This window comes from Ursus maritimus, unplaced genomic scaffold (assembly GCF_017311325.1).
Source record: "Ursus maritimus isolate PB19 unplaced genomic scaffold, ASM1731132v1 scaffold_25, whole genome shotgun sequence".
In the NCBI taxonomy this organism is placed as follows: Eukaryota; Metazoa; Chordata; class Mammalia; order Carnivora; family Ursidae; genus Ursus; species Ursus maritimus.
Genome location: NW_024425008.1, coordinates 26,224,227 through 26,247,730, shown reverse-complemented (window position 1 = coordinate 26,247,730; position 23,504 = coordinate 26,224,227). Strand labels below are relative to the sequence as shown.

At 41.1% G+C, this 23,504-nt stretch overlaps 3 protein-coding genes and 1 pseudogene across 3 annotated transcripts in view; 2 read left to right on the top strand and 2 right to left on the bottom strand.

Annotated features, from left to right (window-relative positions):
- The window catches only part of ENTPD5 (ectonucleoside triphosphate diphosphohydrolase 5 (inactive)), a 46,935-nt gene extending 43,056 nt beyond the window's left edge, over positions 1–3,879 (bottom strand). The window contains exon 1 of the mRNA XM_040641666.1: positions 3,858–3,879. The gene's annotated coding sequence lies outside the window, so the exon portion shown is untranslated. The remainder of the gene's footprint in view (positions 1–3,857) is intronic.
- Positions 3,202–4,070, top strand: LOC121105174 (proline-rich protein HaeIII subfamily 1-like). Its single transcript, XM_040641256.1, has 2 exons — positions 3,202–3,461; positions 3,623–4,070. Exons 1-2 carry the CDS (start codon positions 3,202–3,204, stop codon positions 4,068–4,070), a joined length of 708 nt encoding a protein of 235 aa, XP_040497190.1.
- The window catches only part of BBOF1 (basal body orientation factor 1), a 33,396-nt gene continuing 13,907 nt past the window's right edge, over positions 4,016–23,504 (top strand). Inside the window, exons 1-4 of the mRNA XM_008699835.2 lie at positions 4,016–4,210; positions 7,504–7,732; positions 12,423–12,488; positions 15,481–15,624. Coding sequence (XP_008698057.1) covers positions 4,137–4,210; positions 7,504–7,732; positions 12,423–12,488; positions 15,481–15,624 — 513 coding nt within the window. The 5' untranslated portion in view covers positions 4,016–4,136. The remainder of the gene's footprint in view (positions 4,211–7,503; positions 7,733–12,422; positions 12,489–15,480; positions 15,625–23,504) is intronic.
- LOC103671223 lies at positions 12,027–14,685 on the bottom strand (annotated as a pseudogene).

Here is a 23,504-nt window from a genome sequence, read left to right as displayed (position 1 = left end):
GATACCTTGCTTACAGAGTTCCCAGAAGTCTTACCAGATGAGAAAACAATGTCAATTCCTGGCAGGTGCAGGGACCTCAGGATACTTTGGGGACCTCATGAGGAGAAATTCACCCAAATCTACAGGTATTACAGGCACGTCTGATGGCAAGAACTTGGCTTGGCTTCTGGCCTAGAGGGTACTAAAAGTTCAATCTAGATTCCTTATGAAAAGTTCCAGCAGCAGATTTTAAAAGATCTACATGGCCAATCGCTAGTCTTGCTGAGCTTATAAAAATAGACCAAATTTGTTAAAATTGAACATGTTTTACAAACAAATTAGCCATAATTTATCCATCTCTGGAAATAACGGTGATTTTAGAGAGAAAAAGTATGTTTCAATAACACACCTTTGCGGATGTTAAATTCTAGTTCTGATTGCCTTTGAATGTTTGTTGTTTGCCTAAGCTAGACAACTTGAGGTAACTTCAGAGAAATTGCCACAATAGATCATGTATAGACAATCTTCATGCTGGTTATTCTGTGGGAATAATAACAGGACCCCATGGGCATATGATTATTTGAACAGCTGGAAAATGGGATTGATTCGCAACAATTGTGTAACTCAACTATCACCTTGACCAATTCTGTGTGGCTGGGATGACAAAATCACTCCTTAAAAGCAGAGCACACCCCACCTTATGGGGTTAACTAGGGACTTGTGGAGATAAGGGATGACCCCACCTTTCCTATGATTGGATTAGGTGATGCACTTATCTCTCCTGAGACAAGTCTTCTCCCACTTGCCAGTGATTCCTCATAATTAGTATACGATTAAGGCTAGACCTCAAAGAGGGCTTCTTGATGGTTTTATTCCCCAGGAATTACCTCTATTGATATAAAATTGCAAATAGAGGCTTTAGCTGAGCATACAACAGCCACCTTGAACCAGACCCAACCTGTAGTCACCCACAAATTCAAAAGGTGGCCTTCCAAAACCAAATGGCCCTTGATATCCTGATTGCAGCTCAAGGAGGCCCAGAATTAGATGGCTAGCTCTTAACGGGACCCACAGGCATGAGGCTCTACCTCATGTCCATAGCTTCCCCCCCAGCTGGATAGACCACAGTACCTTGGGTTTTGCCTGGATGCACGGACACATTATTAAAACCATTCCAACCCAGTCAACCTCCCAAATTTTAAACAACGGTGACTACATTCTGCGTTTCATTGGTATGACAACCTAGCCTCCATATCTGTTCCCTCTTTGGAACTGGAGAATGTTGTTTGGCACATGGAAACTCTTAGTAAATATACAAAGCCCTAAATGACACTCAAAATGACATTTCTCTATTAAATACTTAAGTTATACAAATGCACAAAGCAGTTTTACAAAACAGAATGGCATTAGATGTTTTGGCTGCTGCACAAGGTGAAATTTGTTCTATTGTAAAAACAGAATGCCGTGTATACATTCCAGATTATCACAAAAATATTTCTGGGTTTCTAACTGATATGAATTCTCAAATTGGCACTTTAAACGATCCCTCTTTCCTTTAATGACTGGTTAAACTCCTGGAATGGAGAAGGATTTTGTCAACTGTCAAAGGACTCTTACTTGGGCTTCTTTTTTTGTTATTCTAATCACATTTTGCTGTTTCCTCCCATGTCTCTCCACCTGGTACCGAGACTCCATCATGCCATAACTTCAAACCAACAGATGATCCTTTCTGTCATCAGAAAGAGACCCATACAATCCATCTCCCTTGGATTCAGCTGCCTCTGCCTTTTGTAACTTCCATATATGTATAAGTCCCCAGCTGACCCATGTTGACCCATAGGTAGGGACATCCCTACCCCTCTATTCAGCTGGAAGAAGTTATAGAAGATGAGACCTGCCACCCTCAGCAACCTTAAAGATTTAAGGATCAAAATTTTTCAGGGGGGAATGATGTGGGAAACAAAAGTGAAAGTTAAAAATTTATATTTCCCTACTACTTACAGCCCATTGACAAGTCCTTGAAACAGGCAGAGTGACATTCCTCTAGGCACACAACTGACTCCATGTTAGTACTTTGCTAAGGGCAAAAGGCAATCTTAGCCCAACCCCTGGGGGGTTCCTGTGAGTCTACTTGAATATATAAAAATTCCTTTGGAAACTTCCCTTATCTCTACTCCCCCACCAAGATACATGTTGGCAATCATCCCCTAAGGATATGGCCCGCTGATACACATCTCAAAGGTCTCATGACTAAAGGTTTACCAGACAGTAATAAATGACCTTTTCCTAACAATAGCTAGCCCCCTCAAACTCCTGGAAACATTGCTTCCAAAATTCCTTAGAGACTTAAGCTATCCCTACCCCTCTCCCAACTTGAAAGTATATAATTGGCCATTCCTCACAACCCCAGCGCAGCTTTTTCTGGCCACAGGTCCTGTCTCCGTGCTTTAATAAAACCACCTTTTTGCACCGAAGATGTCTCAAGAATTCTTTCTTGGCCATCAGCTCCGAACCCCAACATTTCCCTACATCAGAATGAATAATAAAAGGGACTTAGGGAATAAGTTACTGCATAGAAAATACAATGATACTGTAATAACATTTTACATTGATATATAGTAGCTACACGTGTGGTGAGCATAGCAGAACCTACAGCGGTGAATCATTATGTTGTACACCTGAAACGAATATAACATTGTGCATCAACTACACTTGAAAAAAGCGGGGGATAAGCTAAGATCATACTAACACACGCTGTGTCTAAAAAGACTTTCAGCGCTCGTTAACAAATCAGCATGTTCCCTCTATCTGCAGAATTCAAAAACAAGCTACACAACTGGAGGGGGAAAAAAAAGGAAGGGGACATCGGGACAAAGACCTCGAGAAATGGAGAGGGAAGATGTACAAAGAAGTTTTTAAAGAAACCTTAAATTCAATTTGAAATGTAGGATAACGCATAGCAGAGCTTCAGTCACAAGTTTCCTAAGCATAGTCCTGGCACCCCGAATTCCCGATGGTCCTCAATGACTCATTAACTCTCACAGCATGAAGGCATAATCACAGACCTCCTCCTCTGAAAAAGAACAATACTTTTGAGTACGCCTTTTCACAGATGTGCTCAGGAAAAAAAAAAAAAAAAACCAACCAAACACCAAAAGGCCGAAGTTCCAACTGTATGCAACTTGCAGAAAAGGGGGCTGCAGACGAGTCAGGTATCAGCAAATGGGAATCTGGGGCCGTTCTGGGCGGGCAGCGTCGGACACACGGGACAGGAGGAGCCGAGGGCCTGAGCCCAGAGCTCTTCTCGTGGCCCCGCCGCCTTTCCCACCCCAGGTGACAACACTTTTCTCCTCGTCTGAGCCTCTCCGACCCCAGCTGACAGCACTTTCCTCGGACGCCGGCACGCGCTGCCCGGAGGAGGCTGCCAGCCTCACTCCCAACCACCGCCCTCGGAAAAGTCCTCCACGGCCTCCCCAAAAAAGGTTTGGCGTGGCAAGTCCGCTGAATGCGCCATCCCTTACAGAATTAGCCAGAGTTAGGAGCTAGGAGAGAGAGAAGGAAACCAAAAGAGTGAGGGCAGCTTCGGGAGAGGACGAGGCGGAGCAGGGCGGCCTCGGCCACGCTGGCTGCCGCGTGAGGCAAGGGGTGGCCCCCCCGGCAACGGGGGAAACGCTGCAAAGCCGGAGCGGGGTGGCGCTCCGACGCCCGCTGCGGGGCGGACGGACCCCCAGGGAAGCAAGCCTCCTGAGGCTAGGGTGCACCGACTGTCGCGCCGCCGGAAACGCCCGGCCTGCCGGACGCTGCCGCCCCTGGCGGGCCTGTTTCGAACCCCCGCCCGCCAGCCTGCCCAGCCGCGTCCCCGCTGCCCGCACACTCACCGCGCGCGCGCGCCTCCCCGGCGCGGCCGCCCGCCGCCCTCAGCCCTGCGCCCTGGGCGCGATCTCCGCCCCGCCCCCGTGCCCGGCCCGGGGACCGGGCCCCTTGCGGCGGCGGCGGCGTCGGGGCTACGTCACGGGCGCGTGCGCTCTCCGCGCGCGCCCGGGCAACGGCCGGGACAGAACGTTATCCGCTGGGCGTGCTGGTTTCCTTAGAAACGGAGCCGGGCCCGGGCGCGGTGGAGAAACGTCGACTACAGTGGGGCCCCTGGTGAAGCCAGGATGCCGTCTAAGGGAAAGGACAAAAAGAAAGGCAAGAGTAAAGGCAAAGGCAAAGGCAAAGACAAAGACAAGAAGTAAGGAGAAACCACTCTGGGGTCCCCTCTCTCTGGGCCTACCCTCCGGGGACTCGGGGCTGAGAACCCGCGGGACGCTGGGGCTGGCCTGCTGGCTAGCTGCCCTCCTTTTGCTCTCCTGGCTTCTGAAAAGGACAGCCTCATTGTTCAAAAATTTCCAAAATGCATGCGAAACCGTACTGCTCCGACCTAACCAACGGAGTGTGAGATTGGGGACCCTGAATAGTTTAGACACAGCCCCTGCCTATGTGTAATGCATTAACGATGGAGGCAGGTAAGTTCCCAAAGAATAAGATACAGGACTAAATGAAATAGGGGCTAGTGAAAAAACCACAGAATTGGTAATGAGGAGGAAGAGTTCTGACACTAGGAGTGAAGATCAGAAGGTCAGGATAACATTTCTTGGTATATTGAAGGTCCTCTAGACCAGCGCTGTCCAATACGGCAGTGACCAGCCATGTGTGGCTATTACATTAAAATTTGAAAATCGGATCTTCTGTTGTATTAGCCACATTTCATATGCTCAATAGGCATATGTGGCTACCGGTTACTGTATTGGACAGCCTAGATACTATAGTAACTTTCCATCACCACAAAAAAAAAGTTCTGTTGGACAGTGCTGCTCTAGACCGATGGTTCTCAACTGGGGGCGATTTTGGCTCCCAGGGACATTTGGTACTATCTAGAGACATTTTTGTTTCTTATCAGGGGATGTGTACTACTGGCATGTAGTAGGTAGAGACCAAGGATACTGTTAAACATCTGCAATGCACAGGACCCCCCCCCCCCAAACTCCAAACAATCATTTGGCTCAGGGTGTCAGTAGTGCCAGGGTTGGAAACCCCTGCTCAAGACTATAAGCTTCTCTAGAATAAGCACTAACATTATTCACCATATCTTCAGCATCTGGCAGAGCCTGGATGCTTATTATTTGTTTAAAAAATTAAGGTGTCTGTGTCTGCTTCAAGTTGAATCTTCTCTTTTTTCCCTCAGGAAATATGCTCTGGGTTCTTTCCTTTTTTCCCCCTAGCCTGAGAGTTCTCTGTGTTGTAGTTGAGAATATCTTGAACATCTAGACAATCTCTGGGTGATTGAAGAAGTAGTTCCTTGGGCCTTTTGAAGGATTCCTTTTGGTTCAAAGGAAAACCTAAAAGATTTGAACAAATTGGGTAATTGTTTCCCCAAGCTGGTCAGAACCCCTAAAGTAGGGGCGCCTCAGTGGCTCAGTCGTTAAGCGTCTGCCTTCGGCTCAGGTCGTGATCCCAGGGTTCTGGGATCGAGCCCCGCATTGGGCTCCCTGCTCAGGGGGAAGCCTGCTTCTCCCTCTCCCACTCCCCCTGCTTGTGTTCCCTCTCTCGCTGTCTCTCTCTCTCTGACAAATAAATAAAATCTTAAAAAAAAAAACCAAAAACCAAAAGCCCTGAAGTAGGCGTTGCTCTAGCACTAACTGTTTGCAGGCTTGGAGTTGCTGTTAAATTACCACTAATCTGTTGGGTGACTCTAGTAGTTTGTTGGAATCATACATGGTGTCCAGCATCAATCACTATATATAAGACCAGAAGGGAATCCCCCAAACTTGTAGTTCATAAAGTAAACTTGTTTAAGAGAGTAATACATGCTCAGTACAGAAAGTTTAGGAAACGTGGAAAGTCAAAGCAGAAAACAAAAATACCTGTAATCCCAACATCCAAAGGTAACCACTACTATCATTTGGGGATATTGTTTTTCTTCTTTATAAAATGATAGCCCAGTGTACATATTTATTTGTAGCTCTCCCCCATGTATTAATATAAGTATTCTTCAGCAGTGTATTTTTTTCTTCCTTTTTTACATAATTGCATAGTTTAGCACTTTTTAAAAAATATTTATTTGAGAAGGAGAGAGCATGAGCAGGGTGAGGGGCAGAGGGAGAGAGAGAATCCTTGAGCAGACCCAAATGAGCACGGAGCCCGAGATCATGACCTCAGCCAAAGTGAGATCATGACCTGAGCTGAGGTTAGACGCTTACCCAACTGCCCCAGTCTTGCACTTTTTTAAAGTGCCAAGGGCTTATCACATTCTTGGAACTCACTAGCATATGTTTTCTATTTTTGACTGTGCGTCTACAGTACATTATCAACAATGAGGACCACTAAGGGTAACAGACCTTGTATTCCTTGGATTTTCCATGACTCATAGTTTGAGAAACCTTGCTTTGTTTTTACAGTGGTATTAGTGGTTATTTTATGAGAAATCCTAGCTGCATCAACTGTTCTGAGCAGCTTAGACCTGATACCTTCAGGGAGTAATTGGATGATTATAGCAAGGCAGCCTATCACTACTGCCTAAATCGTGCTGGAAAGGAAGGTTAAAGCTGTAACAAGCTAGAGGGTTGGAGGTGAGGTTGGCCTTAATTTGAAGAGAACAGAGGGAAAGGGATGGAGAACCAGGAGTTGTTGGGGATGGAGGGTGATAATTTAGAAAGATCCATACATATCTATGTGTGAAAATATTTAGAGTTCAAATACAGATAAAGTCTTACTTATTATCTAAATATTTATGCATTCAGTGCCTACCATATTTAAAGGGCATTGTTTTGTTAATCCTCATACAATAAACCTTAATTTTGAAAAACTCTCTTCTTATCCCTTTAATCTTTGAAGCCATGCTTTATCATTATTATTTTTAAATTTTCTTTTTACCTCTGTATAAATGATTATGGTCAGCCATCCTTGAAGCCTGGTGCATTGTGGCACCAGCTGATAAACCATTTAACTTAACTTGTCCTAGTGACTTGATCTTTTGTCCAGGGTCTAGCCAGAAAATCCCCGCCAAAAACAACCTAAAACAAAACCAAAACTGGGGTTGGAATACATGGAAGATTACAGAACGATGGACTTACAGTTACACTATGAATGTGTTATCATGCAGAAGGGGAACCAAGGTAATGGATTTGCAAGAGTGAGAACCAAGGTCTAAAACTGAGTGAGTAGGAATAGAAATGACAGTTCAAATATGAGAAAAAGAAATAAATGAAAAGATGTGAAAGATTTATGAAATGAATTTGACTTACGCCTTTCCTCTTGTTTTTCCAGTCCTTTGGAGTTATGCTCCAAAGTTCCCCTCTTCCAAGAAGAGTCTCCCACTTAACTCCCTTATTATAAATACGTATTTCTTATTAACTCATTCATTCAACAATATTTGCTTATATGTGCCAAGCATGCCAACCAAAACAAATAGTAATAAAAAGAAAGGTATTATTCTAATATAGTAGAGAAATAGTTATATGCTGTCAATGTCCTCTTTCCATGCAGGAAGATAATAAAAGCTGATGAATCTGCAGTGGACAAAGCCAAGGCCAATGCCTCCCTTTGGGAGGCCAGGCTGGAAGTCACAGAACTCTCTAGGATTGAGTATCGGGATTCTTCCCGGAGACTGGCAAAAAGTAATGAGGACTTAAAGAAACAGCAGTATAAAATGGAGAAAGACACAATGTCTGTGTTAAGTTACCTGAAGAAGCAGGATCAGGAGAAAGATAATATGGTAGGTAGGTAGAAACCTCCCGAGCCTCAATAACTGTCATACTTGAAGCAGGATGTTATTTCTGAATGGCTTTACTGTTAGAATTGGCTCTTTTGTTTTCAGCCCTTGTCCCATTGTTTTCTTGTCTGAAACAATGATTGATGGTCATAAGGGAACATTATGATCCGTTTTATTTTAAGAAGAGCATGGTATATGAACTATATATTTTTTTAAAGATTTATTTATTTGAGAGAGAGAGAGAGAGAAGGAGTACTCACACAGGCAGTGGGGAAGGGCAGATGGCGAAGGAGAGAGAATCTCAAGCAGACTCCCCGCTGAGTGCAGAGCCCAGATACAGGGCTCCATCTCACAACCCCAAGATCATGACCTGAGCCGAAATCAAGAGTCCTGACACTCCACCCAGGTGCTCCTGACCTGTTTTTTGATATTGATAAATACTTTTAATGATTTATAAAGCAATTACTGATAATCCATGATCACATGATCGTGAACCCAGCAAGTTGAATCTCCTTTTTTTGGCTAGTTGAGTCTTGAATTTATCTTTCTGTACCCTATTTAAGTGTGGAGAGTGAAACTATTATTTTAGATCTAGAAGAAAAAGGGAAGGGAACTAATATTTTGGAGACCATATTTTGTACCAAGCACTATGCTAGATACTTTATACCTCTCTTATCTCATTAAGGACTTTTAATAACCCCATGTAGTTACAGTATTGTCATTCCCATTTTATAGATAATTGACTTCCAGAAAGGACAGATATCAATTTATAGCTGTGTGACCCAAAGTCACACAGCTAGTGGGTGTTAAAGTGGAATTTAGGTACAACTCCAAATTCTTCTCTTTCCCATCTGCCTCTCTGAGCTGCATAAATATTACTTATATATTTGTTTGTTGTCGCTTTTCCTGATTCGAATGAAACCTCACAGAAGTAAAGAATTTTGGGGCTTTTTTTATTGTTGTTCAGTGCTACATTTCCAGCACCTAGCACAGGCATGGCACATAGTAGCCACTGATTAAAATATTTTTGCATGCATGAATGAATGGGTTGTGGAGTGTACTGATACTTTGAAAGAGTTAATACCAATCAAAACTAAGTTCAAGATGATAACATAAAAATCAGACAACTGAACATTTGTCTTGATTTTGTGAATTTTATTAATTTTTTTGCATTACTGTTACTTTTTTTTACCTTTTTTCCTAGGCAACTTCCATTTTAAAAAATTACTCTTTCAATAGTAGGCATTATTAAAATTGTCTTCTATAAAGTATTATTCTAAAGTAAGCTTTTAGGTCAACTAATTTTCCAAGTTCATCACATAGAAGCTTTGTGGCCCGCATTAGCTGATTGGTGTTGACTTATCAGTGTCACTTGTATTTCCTGATTTTCATCTGCCTTTGGGTATCAGAGGTCAGTATCTGGCTATAGCAAATAACATAATTTTCTCACAATCGCAGATGCCTATTAAAAACAAAGACTATCTTGGAAGGAAGAAGTAAAGTAGATTCAATATATCCTGTTTAACTAGCTTTCCTATAGTTTTGTCACTCATTCTGCTATATCCTAGAAATGTATCATTAAGCTCTATCTGAACTGTTTATAGTCTTATTTCATGTTAATTATAGAAATATTAGAAATGGAATATGTTTTGAAAACATATCTTGAACAAAATTAGATTTTCCTTAAGAGTGTATTTTTGTATTTAAGGCTTTGTTCAATCACAAAATCTCATATTTCACACCTGTCCTATATATTTCACACCTGTCCTATATGACTTAGAACTGTCACAATTTATATCTTAGAATTTTTAGGTTTTCCTTAAACTAGTCTAATTTTAACAATATTTCACTTATGTATGTTCTGATCCTATAACCATGTCAAAGAGTTGTTAGTTTAAAAAGCTACTCAGGTTTCCTACTAAAACATACTAGCATCCTCGGACAAATGATTGATTCCAAGACCAGATCAGGGAAAGTAAAAGATAAGCCTGGAATATCTGTGCAAGAAATTAAGTAAGAGGGGTGCCTGGATGGCTCAGCCGTTAAGCGTCTGCCTTTGGCTCAGGTCATGATCCCAGGGTCCTGGGATCAAGCCCTGCATCAGGCTCCCTGCTTGGCAGGAAGCCTGCTTCTCCCTCTCCCACTCCCCTTGCTTGTGTTCCCTCTCTTGCTGTCTCTCTCTGTCAAATAAATAAATAAAATCTTTAAAAAAAAAAAAAAAGGAAGAAAATAAGTAAGAGGGGTACCTGGGTGGCTCAGTGAGTTAAGTGTCTGCCTTTGGGTCAGGTCATGATCCCAGGGTCCTCGGATTGAGCCCCACATGGGGGGGGGGCGTCCCTGCTCAGCAAGGAGCCTGCTTCTCCCTCTCCCTCTGCCTGCCACACCCCCTACTTGTGTTCTCTCCCCCTTTCTCTGTCAAATAAATAAAATCATTAAAAAAAAGTGAGAAAATTAAAAGTCAGGGTAACTGGCTGGCTTGACTCTTGATCTCAGGGTTGTGAGTTTGATCCCCCATGTTGGGTGTAGAGATTACTTAAAAATAAAATCTTTAAATATTTTATTTATTTATTTGTCAGAGAGAGAGGGAGAGAGGAGAGCACAAGCAGTGAGAGCGGCAGGCAGAGGGAGAAGCAGACTCTCTCCGCTGAGCAAGGAGCCCAGTGTAGGGCTCAATCCCAGGACCCTGGGATCATGACCTGAGCCAAAGGCAGGCGCTTAACCAACTGAGCCACCCAGGTTTCCCCCCCAAAAAAAATAAATTAAAAAAATCTAAAAAAAAGGGGGGGTGCACAGGTACTACTAGCTTGAAGGGGCTCCCACTGGCCAAATCTGAAACAATCAAAATAAATGATGACAGTACAACATTATAATCCATTGAATAAAATAAGTCCATGAGTGCATATTGCTAATAAAACATACATTAATAAATAAGGGAGAAGGAAGAGCCTTTCCTTACAGTAGAATTTAGTAAATTATTAAATTTTCAAAGACTGGGGGAGTTAGATACTGGCACAAAAACAGACACATGGATTAATGGAACAGAATAGAGAACCCAGAAATGGACCCTCAACTCTATGGTCAACTAACTAGTCTTCAACAAAGCAGGAAAGAATATCCAATGGAAAAAAGACAGTCTCTTCAACAAATGGTGTTGGAAAAATTGGACAGCCATATGCAGAAGAATGAAACTGGACCATTTCCTTAAACCATACACAAAAATAGACTCAAAATGGATGAAAGACCTAAATGTGAGACAGGAATCCATCAAAATCCTAGAGGAGAACACAGGCAGCAACCTCTTCAACGTTGGCCACAGCAACTTCTTGCTAGATATGTCTCCAAAGGGAAGGGAAGCAAAGGCAAAAATGAACTATTGGGACTTAATCAAGATAAAAAGTTTTTGCACAGCAAAGGAAACAGTCGACAAAACCAAAAGACAACCAACATAATGGGAGAAGGTATTTGCAAATGGCATATCAGATAAAGGGCTAGTATCCAAAATCTATAAAGAACTTATGAAACTCAACACCCGAAGAACAAATAATCCAATCAAGAAATGGGCAGAAGACATGAACAGATATTTCTGCAAAGAAAACACCCAAATGGCCAACAGACACATGAAAAAGTGCTCCACATCACTCGCCGTCAGGGAAATACAAATCAAAGCCACAGTGAGATACCACCTAACACTAGTCAGGATGGCTAAAATTAACAAGTTAGGAAACGACAGATGTTGGCAAGGATGCAGAGAAAGGGGAACCCTCCCACACTGTTGGTAAGAATGCAAGCTGGTGCAGCCGCTCTGGAAAACAGTATGGAGGTTCCTCAAAAAGTTGAAAATAGAGCTACCCTGCAACCCAGCAATTGCACTGTTGGGTGTTTAGCCCAAAGATACAAATGTAGTAATCCAAAGGGGCACCTGCACCCCAATGTTTATAGCAGCAATGTCCACAATAGCCAAACTATGGAAAGAGCTCAGATGTCCCATCGACATGAATGGATAAAGAATGGATGAATGGATAAAGAAGATGTGGTATGTGTATGTGTGTGTGTGTATACATATATATATATATATATACATATGTGTATATATATATACATATATATATACACACACATACATATATATGTATATATATAACGTGGATGGAACTAGAGGGTATTATGTTAAGTGAAATAAGTCAATCAGAGAAAGACAATTATCACATGATCTCACTGATATGTGGAATTTAAGAAACAAGGCAGAGGATCATAGGGGAAGGGAGGAAAAATGAAACAAGACGAACCCAGAGAGGGAGACAAACCATAAGGGACTCTTAATCTCAGGAAACAAACTGAGGGTTGCTGGAGGAGAGGGGGGTGGGGGGATGGGGTAACTGGGTGAAAGACTTTGGAAAGGGCATGTGTTGAAATGAGCTGTATACTTAAAAAGTGGTTCAGATGGTAAATATAATGTGTTTTTTACCACAAAAAAAAAAAATAGTTACCCAGGAACTCTGATGATAGCCAGGTTTTAGAACTAGCAATAGCAGGTTAAGGGCATAGAATATGTCCCCTTTTCTCTTCTTTCCACCTTACTCTACCTCTCCAACTCTATAGGTTTCAATATCATGCAAAAACTAGGCTACTTAATAAAGGTAAGATACCGAGCAATTTCTTTACCTTCCTGACTCTGTTTTTCCAACTTCTACAGATTGAACAACTGAAACAACAATTGAATGAAACAAAGGAAAAAGCCCAAGAGGAGAAGGAAATGTTGGTGAGTATCTAGGTATACTAATACTTTTACTTACTGGGTGGTCAGGTTTTTAAGTTCAGTTATTTAAGACACAGTAAGAGTAAGTGAATATGTCCTCTGAGTAGCTCAGCGACCTTAAAGCTCACACACTGGATTGTACAGCAGCTCAAAAATAACGTAAAATTATGTTTTTGTAGAAAATGGTCTGGTAGTAGTGGTGCTACTGAGTTTGTCATTCTTTCTATGGCCTTTCAGTGGACAGAGGCAGGAAATATATATTTTTAAAAGATTATGTAATGAGCCCATACCAATATTTTAAATTCAGATGCAGGAGTACAGGGTTTATTACTTGATCTGAGTCTCCTTTCTCCCTCACCAAAGGTCCCGTTTTTGGGGGGTTTTTTGCAATATAGTGATAGCAAATTAATTTATTTAGTACTTTTTCTATTCCATATCATCAGGAGGATGGATTTCAACTTTCCTTTTACCTACATCAGACCAGTTGGTATTCAAAACTGTACCACCAGACTCTGTAAATGATTTGATCATGGCACGTTTCATATCATCAGAACCATCTGAATAGATCTGCTGAAATAATTTATTTAAAGCTGCATCTCCCTCCAACTTCTCATTTTTTCTTCTTTGATCTCACTGACCAATTTATCCCAATTTCTTGCATGATGAGATGATGATGGATATAAATTCCTATGTCTGCTGTGAACTGTTTTGGTTTAGGCACATCTCCTTGCCCCTTTACCTTTTCCCGCGTTACAGCCTCTGTCTTGATTTCATTTTAATTTCAATTTTTGTTGAAAGTACTCTAAATGTGCTCTGTTCTGGTATTATAGGATGAAGAAGTCTCAGTTTCAAATTGTAATCCTCTCCAGAGGGAAGTTTCACCAAAGCAGACAACTCTTTTTCTGAAAATTCCACATTTCCATTATTCTTCTGAACATTCTTGATTTGAACATTCTTTTTTTTTTTTTTTAAAGATTTTATTTATTTATTCGACAGAGATAGAGACAGCCAGCGAGAGAGGGAACACAAGCAGGAGGAGTGGGAGAGGAAGAAGAAGGCTCATATGTGGGGCTCGATCCCATAACGCCGGGATCACGCCCTGAGCCGAAGGCAGACACTCAACCGCTGTGCCACCCAGGCACCCCTGATTTGAACATTCTTGATCACAAGTTTAATGATTACTTGAGATTCTGTTTGATACAAGTCATACTTGATTTTTGACTGATGAGTCCTCTGGGATGCAGACACCTCGGTTTGTGATCCAGTCTGAGCTTCTTTTTTTTTTTTTTTTAAAGATTTTTTATTTATTTATTCGACAGAGATAGAGACAGCCAGCGAGAGAGGGAACACAAGCAGGGGGAGTGGGAGAGGAAGAAGCAGGCTCATAGCGGAGGAGCCTGATGTGGGGCTCAATCCCATAACGCCGGGATCACGCCCTGAGCCGAAGGCAGACGCTTAACCGCTGTGCCACCCAGGCGCCCCCCAGTCTGAGCTTCTTGACACGTTTTAGTCCAGACGGTGAAAGCAGGATCTACACTATCTAAATCCTGTCCTCCTAGAAAAGTTCCTAGAACCGCAGCATAGTGTTTTTCATGGTATTCACATATCCCTTTCCTCAGCATAGCAGGGGAATTATTTGGATTAAGTTCAAGAGATTTCTTTGCATCAGCAACAGCGTCACAGTAATTCCCAAGAAGAACATGACAATAAGTTCTGTAACAATAATAATCTGGTTTCTGTTCCAAAATCTTAGTCAGCTTCTCTAATGCTGCCTGGGGGTTCTCATCGATCAGAAGGTCTGAGAAGCTCCGGAAAAACCTCTGGGCTGTTGCAGGTCCTGCTGCAGCTGCTGCCATCCCTAATAATCAATGTTGCTGTTAGAGCTGCTACCCCCAAGGTTATGAGCTACCCTGCCCCCCAAAGGGGGAAACTTCTCCAAAAATACTCTTCTTAATGATATTGGCATAATTGAGTAGTTGCTTCAAACCTCAATACATCAACAGTCACCAAATACTAATACCGATATTACCACTAACCTAGATTAGTGGAAACGGTTTTAAGATTTTAGGGGGTGCTTTTCCCCCTTGGGATATATCCCAATAGGGATCTATGATCAAATTACATTACCATTTGAAATAATTCCTGTGAGGTTATGCCACCAACTCAAGAACACATTTTGGTTTTGATTTTTAAAAGTTGCTTTTAAAAAAACTGAATTGTGCATCTAAAATTATGTAATTATATAATTATGTAAAATATTTATGTGGCTCCAAAGTTAAGTCTATCAAATATGTTGTATTCTGAGAAATCTAACTCCTATCCATGTCTTCACAATATGCCAGAGTACATTTGTCAAAATTGATTTTTGTCAACATGATAGGTGAGAAAGTGTATTCCAGTGTATTTTAATTTGCATTACCCTTATTATGAGCTAGGTTGAGCATTTTTTCATGTTGGAGGGTCATTTGCATTTCTTTTTGATATTTCATTCATTTAAAAAATTGTGTCATTGGCCCTTTCTTCCTCCACTTCCTCCCTTCTTTTTTTCTCTTCTTTTCTTCCTTTTCTACTCTTCCTCCTCATCCTCAGCCTTCTCTTCCTCCCTCTTCCCTTCCTTCCTCTTTTTTCCCAACTTCTCCTTCTTTCTTGATTTATTAACAATATTGGCCCTTCCTTTATTTCTTAGCTCACAAACTTTAATTTAGGGTTAGGGATTTTTTTTTCTCTCTTACAAATTAAAGATTTGTTTAGTCTTCTCATACCTCTTTTTAATAATTATCTGCATTTTCTTTATAAGATCAGCTCATTTTAGAATTTTTTTTTTCCCTATTCAAGGCACTTGGTATCTTCTAACAAAAAGTAAACCTTTATGCAAAAATAAAAAGGGAACAGTTCTTCAAAGAAGATAGACAAATGGCCTAAAGCTTCAAAGGGAACACAACTCTGTGGGGCTTCTGTTCTTTTCCTAACTCATTTACCTGCTTTTTGCATACAGGAACAGAAGTATACTGTGCAAATAAATGAGCTGGAGGGACAGTTCCATCAAAAAGCCAGAGAAATTGGCATGATGCAGACAGAGCTGAAAACAATAAAACAATTCCAGAAGAGAAAAATCCAAGTGGAGAAAGAATTAGATGATGTAAGTTTCTTTATTTCTTTAAATAAAGGTGATTAGAATTAACTACAAGCATACGTTGGAAATATTGCACGTTCAGTTCCAGTGCCAAAATAAAGTGAATATCACGGTACTGTACTTACGTGTGCAAAAGCTTTCATAGACATTTACTCCTGTGAGATGGTAAAGGACTGCCTTTGACATTTTAGAGATTCTTTGAGAGAAAGTGGAAGACAAAATGAGTGTAGCACTGGGTGAAAGTCTTATTTCTAAGACTTTTCTAAGCATTGATTTTTTTTGTGACTTCACCAAATCTTAGCCAACACACCCTTCCACACTTATCAGCAATTAAACCTTTGGGGTGACTTCAATAAGAAACAAATTACAGGGGTGCCTGGGTGGCTCAGTCAGTTAAGCCTTTGCCTTCGGCTCAAGTCATGATCCCAGGATCTGGGATCAAACCCCAAGGCGGGCTCTCTTCTCATTGGGGAGTCTGCTTCTCCTTCTCCCTGCTGCTCATGCTCTCTCTCTCTCTCTCAAGTAAATAAACAAAATATTGAAAGAAAGAAAAAGAAAGAAAGAAAGAAAGAAAGAAAGAAAGAAAGAAAGGGAGAAAGAAAAAGAAAGAAAGAAAGAAATTACAGTTCTTAGGAAACATTAGGGGCAAAGTAGCAAAGTCCTAAAGGAAAATAGGTTTAGACTGATGAAGGATGATTTTAGAACATTTTAGAAGGCTCTCTGGGTAAGGGTGGGCAGGGCGAGGAAAACTGAGTACTTTTTGAAAGTTTCTCTGACCTCGCTATGGTTTTTCTCTTACTTTCCATGTCCTCAGCTCAGAATATAGTTTTATTGCATTAATACTAATGTAATAAATGGCACATTTATGCTGGGGATAGTAGCTGAAATCAGCTTTGTGCCTTTGGGCAGTCTTGTGACTTGGTTGCCTAATCTGTAAAATGAGATAATAAGGGTTACTCGTAGGCTCATAGGGTTGTTGTAAGGACTAAACGAGTTCATATATTTAAAGTGCTTAAAATAGTGTATGTCATTATAAGTGGAAATTATATTTATAGTGGCATGTAGCTCTTTGTGGAGAAAAGTCCTGATTTGTAGCATTTGCTGATTTCCTTAGTATGAATACTTTTATTATGGCCAATTTCAAGCTACTAACACTAACAACATGCTAGCAAAATTCCTGGTATGAGCCTGCTCCAGTGTGCAACTGAACATTGCTGCTATTACTAGTAATAGTAGTAGTATTACCACCTAAGATAACCATATTTCATGTAGTGCAGGGGCTAAAAGTTGGTGCTCTGAAGTCAGACTGCTAGAGTATACTGTTTTTACTACTAGGGTATCTTGTTAAATTTCCTCATCTAACACATGGAGGTGCAAATAATGGTATCAACTTCAAAGGGTCATTGTGAAGACTAAATGAAATAATCTGTTTTAAATGCACAGCACTGTGTGGTAAATATTACCTGTTGCTGATCCTGCTGCTATTATTACTACTGCTAAAATTATAATTATAGCCATTAATATTATTTAAGGCCCTTCCACCATCCCCTTTAGTGCCTCTCAGTCTTGGGCATGGTGTTCTCCAAGCATGCAATGCCTCTCAAGCCCTCCTTGGGCTGCCCAGAGCCCTGTTTAACAAGAACAAGCTTTGATGGGAAACCAGAGTTCCTGCATCTTATTTCTGTTTATCTTTTAGCTATTCACCAAGTCAAAAGGGTATATGAGAAGTGAACAAGTCAGATAAGATAGTGCAGTGTTTGAAATTATGGACTTCATGTACTGGTTCTGCAGCTGATAGCTGTATGGCTTTGGAGAGTCCATTTTCTTTCAAGTCTCAGATTCTTCACTTGTAAAATGTGGCTGTAATATCACCTGCCTCCTCTTAGAGAGGTTATGTGGATTAAATAATGTAATGTGTGTAAAATACTTAGCACATTCATTCCTACTAATCCCAGGTGAGAGTAGTAGCATAGTAGTTATTGGCGTTTTACTTTTTGTTTTAATTATATAGCTTTAAAAATCTTAGTAGAGGGATGCCTGGGTGGCTCAGTCGGTTAAGTGTCTGCCTTCTGCTCAGGTCATGATCCCAGGGTCCCACGCTTCTTGCTCAGCGGGGAGCCTGCTTCTCCCTCTGCCTGTTGCTCCCCCTGCTTTTGTGCTCTCTCTCTCTCTGACAAATAAATAAATAAAATCTTATAAAAATATAAATAAAAATCTTAGTAGAATACTCTTAAAAGCTCTAATTAAAGGGATGAGTTGGCACATTTTAGGCAAGGTAGGAAATGGGAAGACACTTTCTTAGACTAGAGGAATGTGTTTCAACTCAATCTTAATTGCAAAGTTATTCCGAAACCTTCCCGTTAGGCTTTGTTTATGAACTTGATAACTTGTTGCTTTACAACTGTTCTTATAACTGTTGCTTTAAAAGTGTTCTTAATTTCTTTTTTTAGAGATCTTTTTTTATTTGAGAGAGAGAGAGATGAGTGGGGGGGAGTGGAGGGGCAGAGGTAGAGAGAGAGAGAAGCAGACTCCCTGCTTGCTGAGCAGGAAGCCTGACTCGAGCCTCAATCCCAGGACCTGCAAGATCATGACCTGAGCCAAAGGCAAGATACTTAACTGACTGAGGCACCCAGGTGCCCCTAACATTGTTCTTAATTTCTGTACCTCACCATTATACAAGTTCCTTTGAAGTATTTTCGGAGGAACTCTCTCCTCCTATGAGTTTCCAGACCCTTTTATTTTTTTTAAGATTTTATTTATTTATTTGACAGAGAGTACAAGCAGGGGGAGCAGCAGTGGGAGAGGGAGAAGCAGGCTCCCTCCTGAGCAGGGAGCTTGATTCGGGACTCAATCCCAGGATCCTGGGATCATGACCTGAGCCAAAGGCAGACATTTAATCGACTGAGCCACCCAGGCACCCCGAGTTTCCAGAACTTTAAAGTCCTTAAAATAGCAGTTGTATAACTGTCTTCTCTAGTTATTTTATATTTATGTTGTTCTTTAATTTTATAAACAGAGGAGAATAAAAGGAGCCAAATCATCTATTTGTGTATGTCCTTGTCACTGCTCACTAGTTTCTAGATTAGCACTTAATAATAAAACTTGCAGGGGGCGCCTGAATGGCACAGTCGTTAAGTGTCTGCCTTTGGCTCAGGGCGTGGTCCCAGCATTCTGGGATCGAGCCCCGCATCGGTCTCCTCTGCTGGGAGCCTGCTTCTTCCTCTCCCACTCCCCCTGCTTGTGTTCCCTCTCTCGCTGGCTGTCTCTTTGTCAAATAAATAAATAAAATCTTTAAAAAAATAATAATAATAAAACTTGCAGAGTGCCTGGATGGCTCAGTAGTTAAGCATCTAATTTTTGATCTCTGCCAGGTCTTGATCTCAGGATTGTGAGTTCAAGCCCTTGGGCTCCAGGCTGGGCAGGGGGCCTCTTAAATAACAACAACAACAACAACAACCACAACTTGCTAAATGAGTGATATAAGGCAACCATCTAAAACTAAATCCTTTCATGGAATTCATAGAATCATAGAACTGGAAGAAACTTTAGGGCCTATTTAAGCCATTCTACAGATAAGAAAATAGACAAAAAGATGTTAAGTGACTTTCATGGTAAGTTGTAGAGCTGGCAGCAGAAGCCTGGTGAACTGAATCCCAGTCCAGTACCTCTAGTCCTGCTCCCTCTATTTCTACGCCTGCGTTAGTAACCTGTTACTGCAGAAAGAATGACTGCCAAATCTAGAGCTTAAAACCATAATAAACATTTGTTAAAAGCACAATTTCCATGGGTCAGAAATTTGGGAGCAGTTTAACCGGGAAGTTCTGGTTCAGGGCCCTTCATGAAGTTGCAATCAAGATTTTAGCCAGGGCTTCAGTCATCTGGAGGCTTGATTAGAGCTTGAAGATGGGTTCCCAGGCGCCAACTCACATGCTGTCAGGTTGGGGCCAGTCATTACTAGGTGGCCTCAACATCTTCCCATGGGGGCCTACAAAGGGGCCCTGAGCATCCTCACAATTTGGTCAGTGAGTTTACCTAAAGCAAGTAATCCCAAAGAAAGCCAGACAGAAGCTATCCCTCTCTTGACCTAGCCTTGGAAATCATAGAAGTTGTGGATTTTTTTTTCTTTCAAGATTTTATTTATTCATTCGACAGAGATAGAGACAGCCAGCGAGAGAGGGAACACAAGCAGAGGGAGTGGGAGAGGAAGAAGCAGGCTCATAGCGGAAGAGCCTGATGTGGGGCTCGATCCCATAACGCCAGGATCACGCCCTGAGCCGAAGGCAGACGCTTAACCGCTGTGCCACCCAGGCACCCCTGTGGATGTATTTTAAAACCACCACACCACCACAGTCCAAAGTATGTATTGATGCAGGAATGTTCTGATCACCTCCCTGAAGAATCTTCTTTAGTATTTCTCTATTGTAAAACCCAGTATTGTCCAGATGCCTTGTGTGAAAGTCACAACCTTACACCTCCTTTGCAACACCTATTTTCAACTTTTACTACACCGTCCCATGTGCACCCCCTTTAACCCACCTAAACTGGATATTTACTCATCTCTGAAGTCCTTTCTGCCATTTTTACTTAGTTCACACTGTTTCTTTTATCTGGAATATACTTCCAGTAGATCTTTATCCATTAAAATCTTAACCTACCCTTCAAAGGCACAGCTCAAATACATGTTCTCCATAAGGTGGTCCCCGAGAGTCATGTTTAAAAGTATTAACTTTCTTTAAAAAAAAAAAGTAATAATTTTCTTCCTTCCATTTATGATCTCTTGGATGAAACTTGAGGGTGTTAAGTGAAATTAATCAGAAAGATAAATACTTTATGATATCACTTATATGTATAGCTGAACTCAGAGAAACAGAGTAGATTAGAGTTACCCGGCTGGTAGGGAGAGGGTTATAAGGAGATACTGGTCAAAGGATACAAACTTCCAATTCTAGGATTGACAAATTCTGGGGAATCTAATGTACAGCATGGTGATTATAGCTACTAATCCTGTATTATACACTTGGAAGTCGCTAAGAAAGTAGTTCTTTTTTTTTTTTTTAAGATTTTATTCATTTATTTGACAGAGATAGAGACAGCCAGTGAGAGAGGGAACACAAGCAGGGGGAGTGGGAGAGGAAGAAGCAGGCTCATAGCGAAAGAGCCTGATGTGGGGCTCGATCCCACAACGCCGGGATCACGCCCTGAGCCAAAGGCAGACGCTTAACCGCTGTGCCACCCAGGCGCCCCAAGAAAGTAGTTCTTAAATGTTCCTACCACAAAAAAGAAATGGCAGTTAGGTGACAGTATGAAGGTGTTAGCTAATTCTATAGTGGTAATCATTTTGCAATATAGAAGTGTGTCAGATCAACACACTGGACATCTTAGATTTATACAATGTTATGTATCAATTTACCTCATAAAGCTGGAAAAAAGGGAAAACATAAAAAGATTATTAGCAAAAAAAGTAATTTTCTTTGTGGGTTTTCATAGCATTTTGTATCTCTTTTATACTCCGTAACCCATTATACCTTGACATATTTCTCATTTGTCTTATCTCTCCGAGATTACAGTCTTTGAGGCATGAACAGTATCGTTCCTTTGTATTCATTGAAATACAAGATACGCAGTAATGCTTAATAAATCTTTGTTAAATGCTGAGTAGGTCTTTTCATTAAAAATGTAATTGAAGGACTATCAAGTCTTCTACTAACTAGATGGGAGAAATCCTTTCATAATGCATATGTGTATCAAATCATCATAATATACTCTGGAACTACTTCACTGTCAATAATTCCTCAGAAAAGCTTAAAACTTTTCTAAAAGGAATATCAAAAAGAATTTTTTATGTGAAAATGCTGAAGACTGACTCAAGAACCGTAACTTTTTAGGAACTCTCAAAATAGCTCTTGGAAGTATAGGTATACATTCTGAATCGAAGTGAATTAACTAGTGCATAGTCTAGTGGGCCGCGGTGTGATTTCTTTTTTAAGAACAATATTGCCACCTAATGGAGAAATCGATTGCAGACTTTTCAAAACGGACCATGGGCCGGGAAGATTAAAAATTCAAAGGCAAAAGATACTGGGCCACGGGAAAAAATAAGGTGGTTCTCTGGAATCCCAAATATGGGAGAATTAAGGCAGATGTAGGGGCCCATGAACTAAAAATGGGAAGGGGGTGTATACATAAAAGAAGAAAATTAATTATACTGTATATATAGAATTCACTGTACAAATTAAAAGAGGCTAATTAAATTTAGATTATCACAAGGTATCCAAAGCATAACTTTTAAAGAAAAAATGATTTCTATCTATGTGATTAACAGAAGGAGTATACATTGGTAGGTTGCAGTTATTACTTTTAATAATTTGTTTTAGTTTTTCTTCTTTTGACAAAGTGATAATACCCATTTCAGCAAATCTACTTATAAAAAAGAAGAAAATTAAAAGCCCTCCCCTGACGATTATACTACCTAGAGATAACTGGTTAATAATTTGGTGTATTTTCTTTCCGTTTTTCTTCCTCTATGTAGAAACATTTAAAAATATATGGTATTTTTTTTTTAAATGAGGTCATTATGGGGCGCCTGGGTGGCTCAGTCAGTTAAGCAGCTGCCTTTGGCTCAGGTCATGATCCTGGAGTCCCACGATCAAGTCCCACATCAGCTCCCTGCTCAGTGGGGAGTCTGCTTCTCCATCTGTCCCACAACCTGCTCTCATGCTCTCTCTCACTCTGTTTCTCTCAAATAAATAAAAAAATAAAATCTTTAAAAAAAATAAATGAGGTCATTATGTACAAACTATTAGCCTGACTGTTTTTCTTTTGTTGTGAACATTTTTCAATGCCATTACATATTTTTCTACAAAATCTTTTGACTAGATGCATGGAATTCCACCGGGTAGATGGATCATGATTTATTTTTTTATTTTTATTTATTTTAAGATTTTATTTATTCATTTGACAGAGATAGAGACAGCCAGCGAGAGAGGGAACACAAGCAGGGGGAGTGGGAGAGGAAGAAGCAGGCTCCTAGCAGAGGAGCCTGATGTGGGGCTCGATCCCATAACGCCGGGATCACGCCCTGAGCTGAAGGCAGACGCTTAACCGTTGTGCCACCCAGGCGCCCCTATTTTTTTATTTTTAAAAAGATTTTATTTATTTATTGAACGAGAGAGGGAGATAGAGAGGTGGGGGAGGGGCTGAGGGAAACAGAAAAGAGAGAATCTCAAGCGAACTCCACGCTCAGCACAGAGCCCAACACAGGGCTCAATCCCATGACCCTGAGATCATGACCTGAGCCAAAATCAAGAGTCCAAAGCTCAACCAACTGAGCCACCCAGGGGCCCCAACATATCATGATTAATTGGTCCCTTGTTGGACATCTGGACTGTTTTCTTTTTGAAGAATATGTAAAAATCTTTTTTTAAAGATTATTTATTTGAGAGAGAATATGAGCAGTAGTGGGGTGGGGCAGAGGGAGAGGGAGAGGCAGACTCCCCGCTGAGCATGGAGCCTGATGTGGGACTCCGTCCCAGGACCCTGAGATCATGACCTGAGCTGAAGGCAGACGCTTAACTGACTGAGCTGCCCAGGTGCCCCTGGACTTCTTTCTAATTTTCCATTATTATACACGGTGATGAACATCCAAGTAACAATGTTTTTCTACATATGTAATTAGCATTTAGGATAACTTCTTAGAGGTGGAATTTTTTTTTTAAAAGATTTTATTTATTTATTGTCAGAGAGAGAGTGAGAGAGAGAGGCAGGCAGAGGGAGATGCAGTTTCCCTGCTGAGCAAGGAGCTCACTGTGGGACTCGATCCGAGGACCCTGGATCATGACCTGAGTCAAAGGCAGATGCTTAACTGAGTGAGCCACCCAGGCATTCCA